Genomic DNA, 14,740 nt, shown 5'->3' on the forward strand with positions numbered 1-14,740 from the left:
CCGCATGAGTAAAAAGTATGTTGGAAAGTTAAAATTTATTCAAATAAAAGCTTTCATATGAATGAAAAGGCAGTCTACAATTCTAGAATTTTAAGGAAGGCACAAAGTATACATTCTTACCACACCTCTAATTTTTCAGAGCTATATGTTTCAAATATTTAAGTTTAAGATAAAATTCTCTCACTCGGTGAAAGCTGGTACAAATAGACAGGAATTTGATTTAGATATGTGTTTTCTATTAATTCATAACAGATCCCTACATCTCTGAATATTAAAAATGACAACCCAGATACTTTTGTCTAATAAAGTAAACTACAAGTGAAATAAGATATCAAATAAAAGTGTTATTAAGAACTTGAAAGGCATGCTAACACAGTAATGACGCCATAATAATTACATCATCAAGAGCAATAATGAATTATCCTATTCAAAAAATTTAATGAATGGTGGTCATTTTGGTATTACAAAAGCAGAAGTCTAATGCCTCAAAATTATGTGGCATGTTTCTTTTCAAAACTTATGTTTCATCTTTCAAAATTGCTGTACACCAGGGAGGCAAAACAATTTTCAGTGATGGAGAAATTGAAGGACAGAGAGGTAAATGGTTTGTCTGAGTCACAGACTGGGTCAATCCAATGTTTAATATATAAGTGATGCCTGGCCCAGCCTCTTTTCCTTAAAATCTTCTTCTGTGCCGTGGGGGAAGGGTATAGTAGAGATCCTTCTGTGGGCCAAAGGTAAGCTTGAGAAATGAATTGTGAAGGCCTCATCCACACCGAAATGGAAGCAAAGAAAAATGAAACTAATCCAAACCACACTAGTTTATTCACCCAATGGCATCAAATAGTATTGCCATTGAAACATAAAACGTTCTGGCTTTAGTAAGGTCGTTGGGGGAAAAATTTCTTCAACTCCATTAAAAGTGGTGCGTGTATAAGCTAGCAAGATGTGGTGGGTGAAAGTACAGAAAATGGTGGCTTCAAAATGCCAGTTCATGTCTCATAAAAGTGCAGAGGTTGCCATTTATATACAATTAAAATAAATGACAGGAATAAAAATACAAATATTAAGTGAGGATTTAAAGACTCCCATGTCTTATTTATGGTTTCATTTCTACTTCCATTTTACTTTTCATTAAAATCAACTGTTTACAAATCTTTGGAATTTCCAGAGTGTAATCGATTTAAGATTTTCATGTTTTTCTTTTGAAAATCTTAGATTATAGAGGTCACGTCTTAAATCTGCTGTCTCTTCAGATATGGTATATGATCATAGAAAGATGACATTACATTCTATTAATAATTCAGATGTGATAAAATTTTAGATCTAATAAAAATATCTGACTCAACGATACAGGTGAGTCTGACATACTGTACTTAGTTAGAAGGCTTGACACTGAATGCTCACACTGGTGGCAGGGATGGGGACAGCCTTTACTTCCAGTATCTAGCATCTGACTTCTATGTATGGATGGTTTAATTTACTAACATCTGTGATGAATTATCCTGTGTAAAGCCGATTAATATTTTGTAACAAGTAAAATATATATTATTTTAGAGAATGTATATGAAATTATTATTTTTGTCTTCCTTTATACTAGGACAATTACTCCTCCTAAAGATCCTATTTCAGCTGCCAAGATTTTTTAAACTAAGTAATTCTATTGAAATCTTCTGGGAATAGTAAAATGTTGTGCTTGGGGACTCTTTCCAGATAGGTATTCTTCACTGCAGAATGAGTGAATTCCCCAAATAAAGTCCCCCACAAAACCATTTCTATAAACACGTTCTGCTATGCATCACAGGCTGAACCTCCAAGCTCTGGACTGGGGGATGCTTAGGTTTGCCACTCAGTAAAAGGGTCTGTATTCTTGGGATTTCAAACTCCTAAAATTTGCTTCCTCTTCTGTAAAAATGAGGACCATACTCTCTCCTTCACAGGGAGGGTGTTGGAACCACTAAAATTGTACATACGAAAACTACTAAAGGTTTTTATGTTAAAAATAGTTACCCAAGTAAGTTATTTGTATATGATCACATGAAGCAATTCTGTAATTTGAAACTAAACTGAATTCCTTTGAACAAAACAGAAAACAGCAGAAAAATCATGCTGGAGACGCTCTTTCTAACAAGGTTCTCAAGTCTAAATATGTAAGCAATAGAAGTGAGTTCATGTACAGGGTGTCGCTTGTACTGGTTTAGGTTGAGGGATGCCATGACTCACATTGAGTGGGGACGGCACTGCTGGAAGTCCCAGAGTGATATTGGGCAGGGAAGGGGAGGTATAGAGACTTAGCAGGTTCATGGAATCTTCATGAATTAGAATGCGCTGCTGTGGAACCAGTTGCTGTTGAAGAAAATGAAGAAAGGAGATTCTCAAAATATTACAAAGTCATCAGTTTTCTTAGTAAACGTTCAAATTTCAAAAAGCAGTTTCCACATGATCATAATGAAGAAAAACATTAAGTATTTACTGTTTTTTTCTATATTTAAGCTTTAGAGTATAAAATTTACATCAAATATATTATCAGAGAGCTATAAATTATGGCAACAGCATTTCTATTTTTATTGTAAAAATTACTTTGAAAATATGGAATTTGGGAATATAATTAGCATGCTTTTCTTTTATCTGAAAAATACAAGAATCACAGTTGATGACTCTGATGAGCATTTATAAACCTTCCCATACAACAAGGAAAAAGAATAATTTCATCAAATAGTCATAGCTTTGGCCATAGTTTTATTTCATTTACTGGGAAGAAAGTCACAGAAGATTAAGCAACACTATATAAGGCTTCCTTATTAATCACATCTTAATATAAAAATACTAATAAACTATGGATGGTGTTATTTTACAATGTACACTTTCAAAACTCAATTTAAAATTTTTTATGAGATCTCTACTCCAAGATAATATGGATTTACACTGAAATATACTCAATGTTTTGGCATTTCAGTACTTTTTAAAACAAATACCTTTTTAATCCCACACTAAGAGAAATGTGTCCCTACATGTGGCTTATTATGGTTGCTTGACTTCCATCTTCTGTTTAACTCTTGCTCCCCTCCCAGAACTTTTATACAATAAGAGTTACAAAGGTCTTATTAGACGAGGGAACTCTGCCCTGATACGGTTCCCAAGGGTACAACATCCTGAAAAAGAATACTCCATGTTACAGTATAACACAGTGACTGCTTTCTTCCCAAACAAAAAGCATATGGCACTCCAATAATAGACCACCTCCAAGAGAGATATTGCACACACGGGCTTTGACTAAAGTAAATATAATAACTTGTCAAGCATGTTTGGGGGAGCTGTAGATTTTCCTCAGGACAAACCTGGGATATCAATTAACGAGGGAAAATATCATGTGCTACTGCAATGCAACCTCGGAATGTCACTGAAGAGTGCCTTGCCACCAAAACACAGGATGTTATTCCAAAACGTTACCTCAATCATACAGCTGTTTGGAGATGAGCCTCAGCCTTAACATAATAGAAGCAGAAGCTTAATGCACAGTTTTCCTATTGCAGTGTGCACATCACTACCTCGGGCTGTGTTTCTCCTTAACAGAACATATCAGCTATTCATGCATGAAAATCATGTGTTATGTTGAACTATTAATGCTCCATTGCATTTATATGGCAAAACTGAAGCTGTCTAAAAGAAACCCTAAAGCATGAAAATTACTGGGAAAGATTTTTAAATTATAATGTACGAGATTATAATTTTATTTTAGGAGCTATCAGTAATAGTTGTGTATCTGCTCAAAGCAAAAGAACAAGCAGCTGTTTTGTTTACACTGTTGGCTTTGAAGTCTGTTTTAGTATACAGCATACGCATGAACCACAAAAGATACAAAGAAGTAAAACTGTCTTATTAGGGTACTGGCAGCTAATACTCTTTAAAATAAAGGAATAGCCTATTCATCTGTATTCACAGTAGAGAAAACAATAGGAACGTTAATTGAGAATGACCATTGAAAGTTGTGACTGCTTCCCACAGCAATGGCTTGACAGGGACCTCAGAGATGAGGTTCTCTTTGTGTAACTGAGATGACTTTTGTATACCTTTCCACCCACGCCATACATGAGGACAACACTCTTGGGTGGAAACTGAGCTTTTCCTCAGATGTGGTGGAAGCAGCTGGCAGGCTGCTCACGCGGGCTTTGTCTGACATGAAGGGATTTGTGGATACTCCTTCTCTGGGATGGCAGGCTCTAGACATTTAATATAAAATTCTTGTGGCTCCATCTTTCATGGTGGTATATTAATTTCCAGTGTCTATCAACGTCCTGAGGTTAGCTTCACTAATACTCCCAAACTACCTCATGATCATAGTTCAGATAAGGAGACTGAGGGAAGAATATGAAGCATGCAGACTCCCAGTGGCACCAACACCCTACAGCTACCCTACCCTACCCTACAGCTCCCCCTTGAGGAACGGAGGCTAGAAAAACAAGATTTATGCTGTGTCTGAGAAACTCTCCAAGGCTTATGAAGAGAAGCGAATGGGAGAAAGTGGAGCCTGTTAAGAAGACAGACAGGAGGAGCTACAAAGCACACATTCTCTAATATTCCCTGGAATTCAAGAAATATTCTCTGTCCCCATGTCTATGGTTGGTCTTCTCACAGATATAAACTAATCATATGTCACCTGGGCACTACTTATCACTTTCAACTGTACATAAGGATATATGCATCGTATCTATGGAGGTTTCCAGTGTTTTGGATCATAACTCGTAGAACAACAGTCAATTCCCTCAGATTGTCATTTTGAACACAGCTGTCCCTAGCTAGGTTCTTCGTGGGAGTGGTCTATCTGTTCTTGGCTAATGTTTCTTAATAAAATCTAAATGTATATTCTCTATTGCTAAGTGTAGAGTGTGCAGAGCCATTTACATAGACAGTGAGGAATCCTGAACTGTGCTCTTTCAGGCCGACATGCTCCCCCACTCAGGACTGTGAAAAGCTCACATAGGTCTTCAGGGAAACACAGAACTTTTCTAGAAGGTGGTCTTGAGAGAGCTTGGGGTCATCCTTGGGGCTATATTGCTGAGATATCAACATATCACACCTCAGAACATTTGAATGATGACTTTAACATAAAACATCTCCACAAATGGAAACTTAATACTGTAGGCAAATGGACTAGAAGCATTAAATGTAAGGCTATCACATAACTTTTGTGAAACCATTAGTGATTAGCTCATCATTTTTGGTAATGTTGTTAGGTGCTCGGCAGGCAAAGAAGCCTACACCTTCAACCACACATGCTAGTCAATTGCTAAGAGAAAGGAGAACAAGCATCAGTGGACTGTCATATCCACTATTATTATATTAAAGTTAAAACTTTTGAATGGCACAGAGATGTCTATGTGAATCCAGATTTCATGGGTAACTAGTAACTCACCAGGAACATACAGGATCATCCAAGAGCTGAGGTAAGGGAGATGCTCACAATTTAGTAAGATCTTTCAAAACTGTATTTAACGTCTTTTTTCATGGTAATGCCAATTGGAAGGACATCTTACAGATGAATAAAATATACATAGACTGAAAATATAAGTCTGTCAGAGGAGATATTCATTCAACCATTGACACTAAGAAGATACTTCTTTAAACAAAAGGCATTAAATCTCTCTCAAAAGTTAGAAAAATGATCATTATCAATGTTCTGGATGAAGGGGTATAATAGACAGGTAAAGTTATTCTGGTCAACAATTCAAAATATAAACCATAACTAAGCAAACAGTATGGACCTATAGAAGCCTTGACTAGAAATAGGGAGCACCTCGCATGAGAACATCTCTCATGAAGCAGTCAGGATGGTGTGGACACACACCTTAGCATTTCTTGCGAAGGAACAGGACTTGATAGATAAAATGGCGCAGCAGCCACCATGGCATTTATAGTAATTAAAAGCATTTGTAAGCTACTGCCAGGTCTAAAACACATGGCTAGAGATAAAAGTAAGACATGAACTGACATGAATGAGAGTGTACCGCTCATATTCTCTAAAATTCATGAGTCACAGGACAAAAATGACACACAAAGTACAGCAAGACCAAACAAAAGCATGACTGCCCTGGAGACAAGAACCGCAGAAGGGGAAGAGCAATGGACAAAGAGAGAGAGGAAAAAGGAGTGATAGGGAGCTGGGTGAGCAATTCAACGAATGTCTGTCTCTCTTACTGATACCTTTGCTTGAAAACATACATATATGTATAAAAATCTGCCTACTTTCAATAAGCTTATAGAAAAAAGTGAACATAGAATGTTCAGTTTACTAAATGTTCAAAACTATCTACAATAGGCCAGAAAACTAGAAAAAAGAAAAGAATACAGACTTTAGGTAAGATATTTAGACTAGTAAAATAAATGTTTATTATCCACACTTCTCATCTGAGCTCTGCTATGTGTGGGCTGTGGATACAGACAGCACATACATTTCCTAGAAAACAGTGCCATCGGTCTAAGACAGAGAACCCTGACTATGTTTTGAGGTAGTATTCACATCTATCAGGATGGCCTACAGGAAGACATACTTAGGTCAGTTGACTTTGGCTTAAAAATTGTAGACTATTTAAAAACAAGACTTCTGCATTTTAAAAGCTCCCTCGATGGCTTAATATTTGCATATGGCTTTAGCAGTACTTTTAAAGATTATATTTCTTTCTGTGCTTCCTTCAGAAAAAATAAGATAAGAGCTCGACATAATAAAATGGAATTATTTTCAAAAAGTAAAAACCCCCAAGTTTTAAATTTTTACTTTACACTAGATATCATATTACAATAAAATATTAGACTAAAATCAACATAATAATTTTTATATAGTGTATTCCTCTGCTTTCCTAAATCCTCCCTGATACTTCCCACCTCTTTTAACTCCCTACGTTCATGCTCTCTCTCTCTCTCTCTCTCTCTCTCTCTCCTATCCTCTCTTCTTTTATTCTCTCTCAGAAAAGTACCGTAAAGTAAAATAAAAAATGGAAATCAAAACTAACAGACAAATCAAGACAAGATAAATCAAAACAGAACCAACAAAGAGCCCATGAAGAAAACATGGAGCCTGTGTGTGTGTGTGTGTGTGTGTGTGTGTGTGTGTGTGTGTGTGTGTGTGTGTTGGCCAGCCACACCTGGGTATCAATGGGGCTTTCCCTGGAATGTGGTTGATATACCCAGTGAGACTCCATTGGGGGAAAACTGGAAGGTGGAATTTTAATTTTATTTAAGTACATGTATGTTCATATGTGCACATCTATATGGGTGCGTACAGAAGCCAGAAGAAGGTGTCAGATCCCCTGGAGCTGGAGCTGGAGCTGGAGTCATGCACCACCCAACATGGGGGCTGGAAACTAATCTTGGGTTCTCTAGGAAACCAGCAAGTACTGCTGAGTTGCTAAGGGCCCTGGGAACTGATTCGCTAACTTTGCATTTATATTTTATAAAAGGTCTCATTTTACAATATTGACTTATGTAACTATTGTGCTATCAAACTTCTTTTCCAAGTGGGGGACAAGTTTTAATTACTGTCATATAAACCATAGCTCTGAGATACCCACTTAGACATGGAGATGGCAGAGCAAATGTCATAACGACTACCACACATCGGGCAGATGAGCCATGGGGCTGGCGCAATACAAATGTCATTTCTGGTGATCTCAGAACACTTCACCCTAATTATTGGAATCATTTTTTTAAAAAATCATCTGTTCTTGACTGAAAAAAATCATTTTAAAACCTAACAGCAGAGGCAGCCATTAATATTTAAATAGAAACAAACCAGCAGCTTGGCTACTGTTAAGATAGCTATCAAGTAAATCTACTGGATCTGGAGTCATGGTGCTGATATCCACAGAAGCATATTTGAACCTGCAGGCCCACAGTATTAACAATCCAAGCAACTAGATAGCTATAGACATCTCTGATGGGAGCTGGAAACAGAAAGGCTTGAGGTTTTCATTTCCAACTAAGTTTACGAAGGAATAAAGTGAGTAGCTCCAACAGTCTGGATGCTGGGACTGAGCATATGTAAAAAATAGAAGAAACAGAACAGAAGTGGTCAGAGCAGACGGAGACTCATTCTCATGTGAGAGCTGCTGGCCTGAAGACAAACAACTTAATGAGTTCTCCCTATGAAGAGTCCACGCTGATGACAATAACAAAATGGACTCCTTCCACATTTCAGGATGTACTACCTCCCTTGCAAACGCTGCCTAGACAAAGTGGCAGGAACCGGCATTGCTACTATTAATCAACCAGGAATCTGAAGATTAATAGAAATTTGGCAACCTGACCAAGCAGTTGGTTGCATAGCAATGCTTAAGCCCCATCTTCAGGCAGAATACTTAGATATCTTCTGTACTGTGTCCAGAGTCACAATCGGGAGCACATTCTCATCCATTCCTGCTTCTGCCTCATCTACATCAGGTGGAACTTGTGACTTGTAGGATAGAAAGCAAAATCATTTTCATCTAAGGGCTCAAGAAATTTAGGTGTGCCTTTTCCAGGCTCCTAAGCAACAAATACAAATGGAATCCCATTCGTTTATATGTGGTCTGAAGGATTAGGTGGCATTATACTGGACTTACAGGCATGGCCCAGAGAGAGCCATTCACACCCTGCTGCATTTTTTTTTTAAGTTGGTGACTGAAATTGGTCTAGGACCTTCTGTGTGCTATGTGATGATTGCACCACTAAGAGACACACTCAACTCTCTTTTCCCTTTTTTCCTATTGAGACAGGTTTTCAGAATATTGGACAGACTGGCCTTAGCTCCCTCTGTATCCCTTTTAGATTATGAACTTGACACCATCATTCCTTTAAGACGAAAACCTACTTGTGTAATTTCATCCAATCATGATATTCTGCAAATGGTAAATTATATAACTGGGGATTTGAGCATTAAATACTGTAATTTTGATCAATAAATTTCTGCTGCTGTAAAATCACATTCAATTATCAATCTTACGGGGTAGCTGTAAAAAAAAATCACACAGCAAATTCTAAGTGGTTGCACACTTTGCTGGGTCCACTTTCTCTAGGTGGTAATGTGTCACAGCTAGAATGCTAATTTGCTGACAGTCTGCCTCACTTCTGCTGCCTCCTTACCTATCCAGACTGAATTACAGGACAGAGCTCTGTGAATGTAATACAGCAGAAAACACATGTTAGCCATCAGGGCTGTATTTTTGGTTCTGGGCCATAGAGAGGCTACCCATCGGTGCAGAAAGGTCTGTCCACCTGGCCTTTTGGACCACAGTTCAGGCACACAATTAATTCATTATGAGGTAAGTTACTGCTTGCTTTTGAACTAGGCTTGTGAGCGTTGGAAGTGGATGTCCTGCCACTGACCTGGAGAAATCCCTCTACCCTTTAAACTCCACTAAATCACATTTCCTTCTGTTTTGTTTTGTTTTTCTTTTTTGACTGGTTGGGGTGGAAGGAAAGATTCGCAGTGACAGAGTATATTCAACAGCTGAAAGGCAAGGAGATCCAAGCCTAATTCGTGCACATAAATGATTTAGAAATAAAATAAATTCTTGATTTACACTCTCTATACTGGCTTAGCTGTGCATGTATACAGTTATACACACACACATACATACAGGTTTAAAATTAGACAATCTAGAAAATTTAGTAGGTCACAAAGAGTCAGAAGAGGAAAAACCTTTCATTTTTCTGTTTTGTTTTCACTAACACTTCTTCCTGGTTTTGCTTTTTTACCGAGCAGTGAATGGATACATTCAGTAACTTAGTAACTCTCAAACCACACTCTTTGTCCTCCGGTCTGAATGGAAATAAAATCCTACAAGTTGTCCTCACTCATCTACATCCCTTTACTGAAGATGCCCAGACAGATATTTTAACTCTTTCTGAATCTAATAAAGTGTGAGTAAGCAGCTAAGGGCCCAAAGCTGAGACGTTGACACTGCATCTTAGAATTCTCTATGCTGCAGAATGTAGTGCCATATGCTGTGATTCTTCAAGGGTACAAGCAGCCCTAGGGCTGACAAGAACCTATCACTCAGTGTTTCTGTGGTTAGTGAGAATCATCTTAATAACTTACTATTTGTGATCAAATTGATTTTTTCTTGGATATCAGTTATAGGTCTATAGGATATAGAAAATCACTCAATATGGGGATGTAATCTCAAACCCTTAAAGTCCTACTTATGTGTGTGATCACATGTATTCATAGAATATACTATCCTGGATCATGTTTTGGAGGGTATAATAGAAAAGAAGTACCAAGTGACAAGATAGTAAGAAACTAATGAGGGTCTTAGAGATTAGAATGGAGGTCTGAATGTTAGCCTTGAAGTAGCTCAAAAATGCTCATAAGGAAGGCCCTTTACCTTTTCTACTCATGCTCTCTTACAAAGAGAGTAGAAGGTTCAGACTCTAGGAAGATGATGTCCTACTCTAGCTATGACTCACATCTGTTTTGTGCAGGCACCAGGGGGTCTGCACAAATGGGGATGCTTTAAGTTGTAAAGCTGTGTGTTGCTGTGTGATTTCTGCTGTACCACTCACAGTTTCAGTCAGTTACAACTCTTCAGGCAGAAAATCTGCCACTGTTGGAATGAGGTGAGACACTCACCAAAGAGCTTAGACATGGGTCCTTGGGATCCCAGCACTGAGTGAGGAGGGTCTGGAAGGTTTTGGAATATTCTCCTTGGTCAGCACTGGGCTTTTTCATCTATCTTGAGGGTTTTTGAGTTCAGGAGAAATCAGAGGTCAAAGTCAAGAATGTGAAGCCTTTAAAGCATTCATCTCCACTGCTTGTATTTCACCCAATGATTTCATAACATCTAGTCATTTATATGTGTGCATATCTATTTGTGTGTGCATGTGAAATGTATGAATTGACAGAGCAGTAGAGGACATCTCTGTCAGTAAAGGCGACTATTTAAAGTCAGGGGGTTATGTCAGGAGACAGTACTGTGATTCTCTCGTAGGTAGAAGTGTTTTGGCACAATAACGGCTAATGCCATCGCAGAAAAGCTACTGGTATAAACCAATGAATGACAGATTTGATCAACGCCTCTTGGTCTCAAGGTATGAAGGCTCTAGAATACAAAAGGAGAAGCAAGTAACAGTCACACATGAGAGTTCATCGCAGCACCTCTCCCTGCAGAGGCTGTATAGGGAGGAGGCGGCGTGAAGTGTATACAGAACAACTTTAGGCCTTTGGTCTACGGCCAGTCAGCTCAAAACAGTTACATTAATGTGACTACCTTCGTGCAGTCCACCCCGAAGCCACATGACTGATGCTGACATTCTCTTTCTTCTCAGTATGTGTCGCTGATTACCACAAATGAGGATATTTTAAAGCAATTTTCTACACTAAGTCAGTTTCCCTAATGGCGTTCACATTTTTATTTATCCTTATGTATATATCACCAGGTAGAATGACTATCAGGAAGTAAATACTAAATAAATGCTTACTCAGTGAAATTCTTGTTCCCTCCATCATAATATACACTTTAGGGTCAAGTGAATAAAATATACCTCATTAGTAGTTATTGTGAGAGGCCTACATGGACGGGATTGCTTATTTATGGGTCTACTCCTATCAGAAAACCTGGTACCCAGGCAGGATTACAAATCTATATCATTGGGCAGTACAGAGTTAGAATAGCTAAGAACTTTATTAATCCTGGTTTAAATGTCAGTATTCTTCCAACATGGATGATCATCGAAACACCTATAAATATATTCAAGTTTATTCAAACCCACATATAAAACTATTTCACCAATATGAAACAGTACAAAACAAAGCTAATATTTGTTCATAACGGTTTGGAAATACTTGGGCTCAGTTTATAGATCTATAATGTGTGAAAATGGGGAAGCATGGACTCAGAAGCACGCTTTGTGTCACAGAAACTGTTGCCAGACATAGATGAAGCAGGGCCTTACCTCGGGGTGAGGCGTGGGAGGCAGAACTGAAGCCTCGTTTTCAGTAACATTCCCAGCAGGCCCATTGTTGGGTGAACTGGGGCCTGACCCTGGAGAGCTGCTACTGACCGACGATTCTGAAAAACATGGTGAAATACACATGCGTTCATGAACAAGATACAAAGTTGAACTCCACTGGCCGCTCTGCCTGGCACCTGGTGTGATTTACTTTACTGCTGTGTGAATAACAAGTACGATATTGAAAAAAAAAATGGGGAAAAAGTTTCAAATGTTTCTAAAGTTTTCTGTTTCTTTCCCGCCTTTGTTTTCAACTGCTAAAAGTACTATTTGATATTAACAGTTTCTATTAAAGATACAGGGCTAAAAGTCACAGAAGACATTGATGAGGAAAGGAGGAAAAAGAGATAGTCTTTTAGTTCTCATAATATTATAAAAGTATACAGTGATAGAGATAGTAAATTTGCATATGCATAAGAGCAAACTGTTAATGCAAGAGAGACTTGGGGAAACCAGTCTCGATGCTGAAGCATACATTGCATTTTATTTGATATACTAAGAATATATCTTACTACAGTATACGCCAGTCAAATTGTTTGAAGAAGAAGAAAGAGAAGCTGAAAATCTCTACTATTGCATTGATGGCCTTGTAACATGTCGGTTGGTTTTAATTTTACCCCACTGAATTTCTAGAAGATGAAAAGCTGTCAAGTTTAGTAGTGTGAATATTTAAATACCAATTAAAAACAACTTCCTTAAGGGAAAGTTTGGGATCAATAGGGACTACTTATTTGCTAATCTTTAGATACAAAAATCATGCAGACCTCAATATGTAAAGTAATCTATTTTATAAAACATCTAACTAAAAATTGAAAATTCCCATTCCTAGAAATGTATCTGCAGAAGTCATTGTACTGAACACTGGGAAATTATCCATGGCTTGGTCCTACCCACTCTGCAGTCACTTGGAGTGTTTTCTAAGTATGCCACCTACCCTGTGTTAACCCTGTTCTAATCAGTGGCACTGTCTCACTCACGCTCTTCAGAGACCCAGAGTTGGGCCCTCAAGCTCACCTGCACATTTTCTTGTGATACCATCACTATGTTACCTGCGTTCTTCATATTCAAAAGCTTTTCAAAGCTTCAGCGTTCCATGCTTCTCCCGTTCTACGGAGAGCACATGGATTCTCACACACAATTCTACCTCTTTAACTGCTTCCAAAATTTCTTCCATCAACTTTTCAAAATATTCATGTGCTCCTAGTTTGGGATTGACCTCCACCCATCTGAGATTACCCCCTCACCTGGGGTTGCCCCTCACCTGGGGTTGCCCCCTCACCTGGGATTGCCCCCCTCACCTGGGATTGCCCCCCTCATCTGGGGTTGTGCCCCTCATCTGAGGTAGCCCCCCTCACCTGGGGTTGCCCCCCTCACCTGACTGACTGTAGTAATCCCTATGTAGCTCTATCTTCTCAAAGTCAGTTTGTTCCCTTTGCCATGATTTACCCACTGCCAACTGCAACATTTCCCTCAAACACCTTTACATATTAATGTGATGACTTCACAGTCCCAGACACCCAAGCCTTCTTCTGTGTTCATTACTCCACCTCCTCCTTCCATCAGTCCTTGAATACAGACCTGCACTGAAGTCTGAGGCCCTATCACCTCTTGCTCTTCGCTTTGGTGCTGTTACCTTCAGGCAGACTACTCTTTCATCTGCGTAGTGCTCCTCGCCTTAAATCACAAAAATTTTAGCATGAATTCCTTTGGAATTCTGTATCTTTTAAAGATTTATTTTATTTTTGCTTATTTGCATGATTATATATATATGTGCATATTTATATGTATAGACAAATATATAAATAAGTATATTTGTGTGAGTCTTTGGAGAGTCTAGGACAGTGCTCAGGTCCCCTGGAACTGGAGTTGCAGGCAGTTGTGAGGTACTCCAGCCAGGCGTTAGAAACCAGTCTCAGATTGCCTAGAAGAACATCAGGTCCCTTTAACCACTGAGCCATGTCTCCAGGCTAGAATTTGGATATGTTTAATTATGTGTATAGAACACATCGTATTGTAATATGAATTTTTCCTACTCATGTCAGTACTTTATCCCCAACCTTAGAGTCATCCTTACCCTTCTGTCATCCCAGCCACTGAGCCTTTCCTTCCCTCCCTCACACCATCCCACAGATGTCTGACTATTGCCATTCCTGGTTAATGTTTTGTGATCTGTTCTTAAACTGCGCCATAAACTCTTACTGTTCAGAGTCACTAAAGTAAACTCTGGAAATTCTTCCCAGAGAATCCTTTAGAAAGTTTTTGTTGACTATCTCGGCTCTTGCCCTTTCCACTCTAAGTTACGTACTTTGTACAAAGGCACACTTGCAGATGACGCTGCTTCACACTCCCTGTCCTCTGCTCCCTTCTCTAATCTCACCTGGAAATTCAGCTGGGCTTCATACTGCCTGCTCCCACGGAGCACAAGCTCAAGATTTCCACACAGTATTTCTCTGACTTCCATCAACACAAGTTTTGATTCCTCCTTTCTGTTCTAACTATTGTGTTACTCTGACATACAGCATGATTCAAAGACTGGTGAGTTGGTGATCGGATTCTGGAGTCCTAACATCTGCTTAGTATGGCGTTTGAACAAATTTTTGGTATTATGAAGGGTTCTTCCCCTTATGCTCACTGCCTTTCTGTCCATATATTTTGATCATATTTTGATTAATTTGGTCATTTTCAACATTGCCTTTTACAGTGTTTCTTCTTTTCATTATATATATATATATATATATATATATATATATATATA

General features: G+C 38.5%; 1 protein-coding gene across 12 annotated transcripts in view; it reads right to left on the reverse strand.

The window, feature by feature from the left end:
* Positions 1-14,740, reverse strand: part of Hdac9 (histone deacetylase 9) — an 818,562-nt gene that overhangs the window by 325,262 nt on the left and 478,560 nt on the right. For all 12 annotated transcript variants that reach the window (XM_028768866.1, XM_028768862.1, XM_028768865.1 and 9 more), the window contains 2 exons: positions 11,929-12,044; positions 2,224-2,346 (listed from right to left, as the gene is read on the reverse strand). In XM_028768866.1, the coding sequence (XP_028624699.1) occupies positions 2,224-2,346; positions 11,929-12,044 (239 nt within the window). The remainder of the gene's footprint in view (positions 1-2,223; positions 2,347-11,928; positions 12,045-14,740) is intronic.

This window comes from Grammomys surdaster, unplaced genomic scaffold, assembly GCF_004785775.1.
Source record: "Grammomys surdaster isolate TR1022 unplaced genomic scaffold, NIH_TR_1.0 188, whole genome shotgun sequence".
Classification (NCBI taxonomy): Eukaryota; Metazoa; Chordata; class Mammalia; order Rodentia; family Muridae; genus Grammomys; species Grammomys surdaster.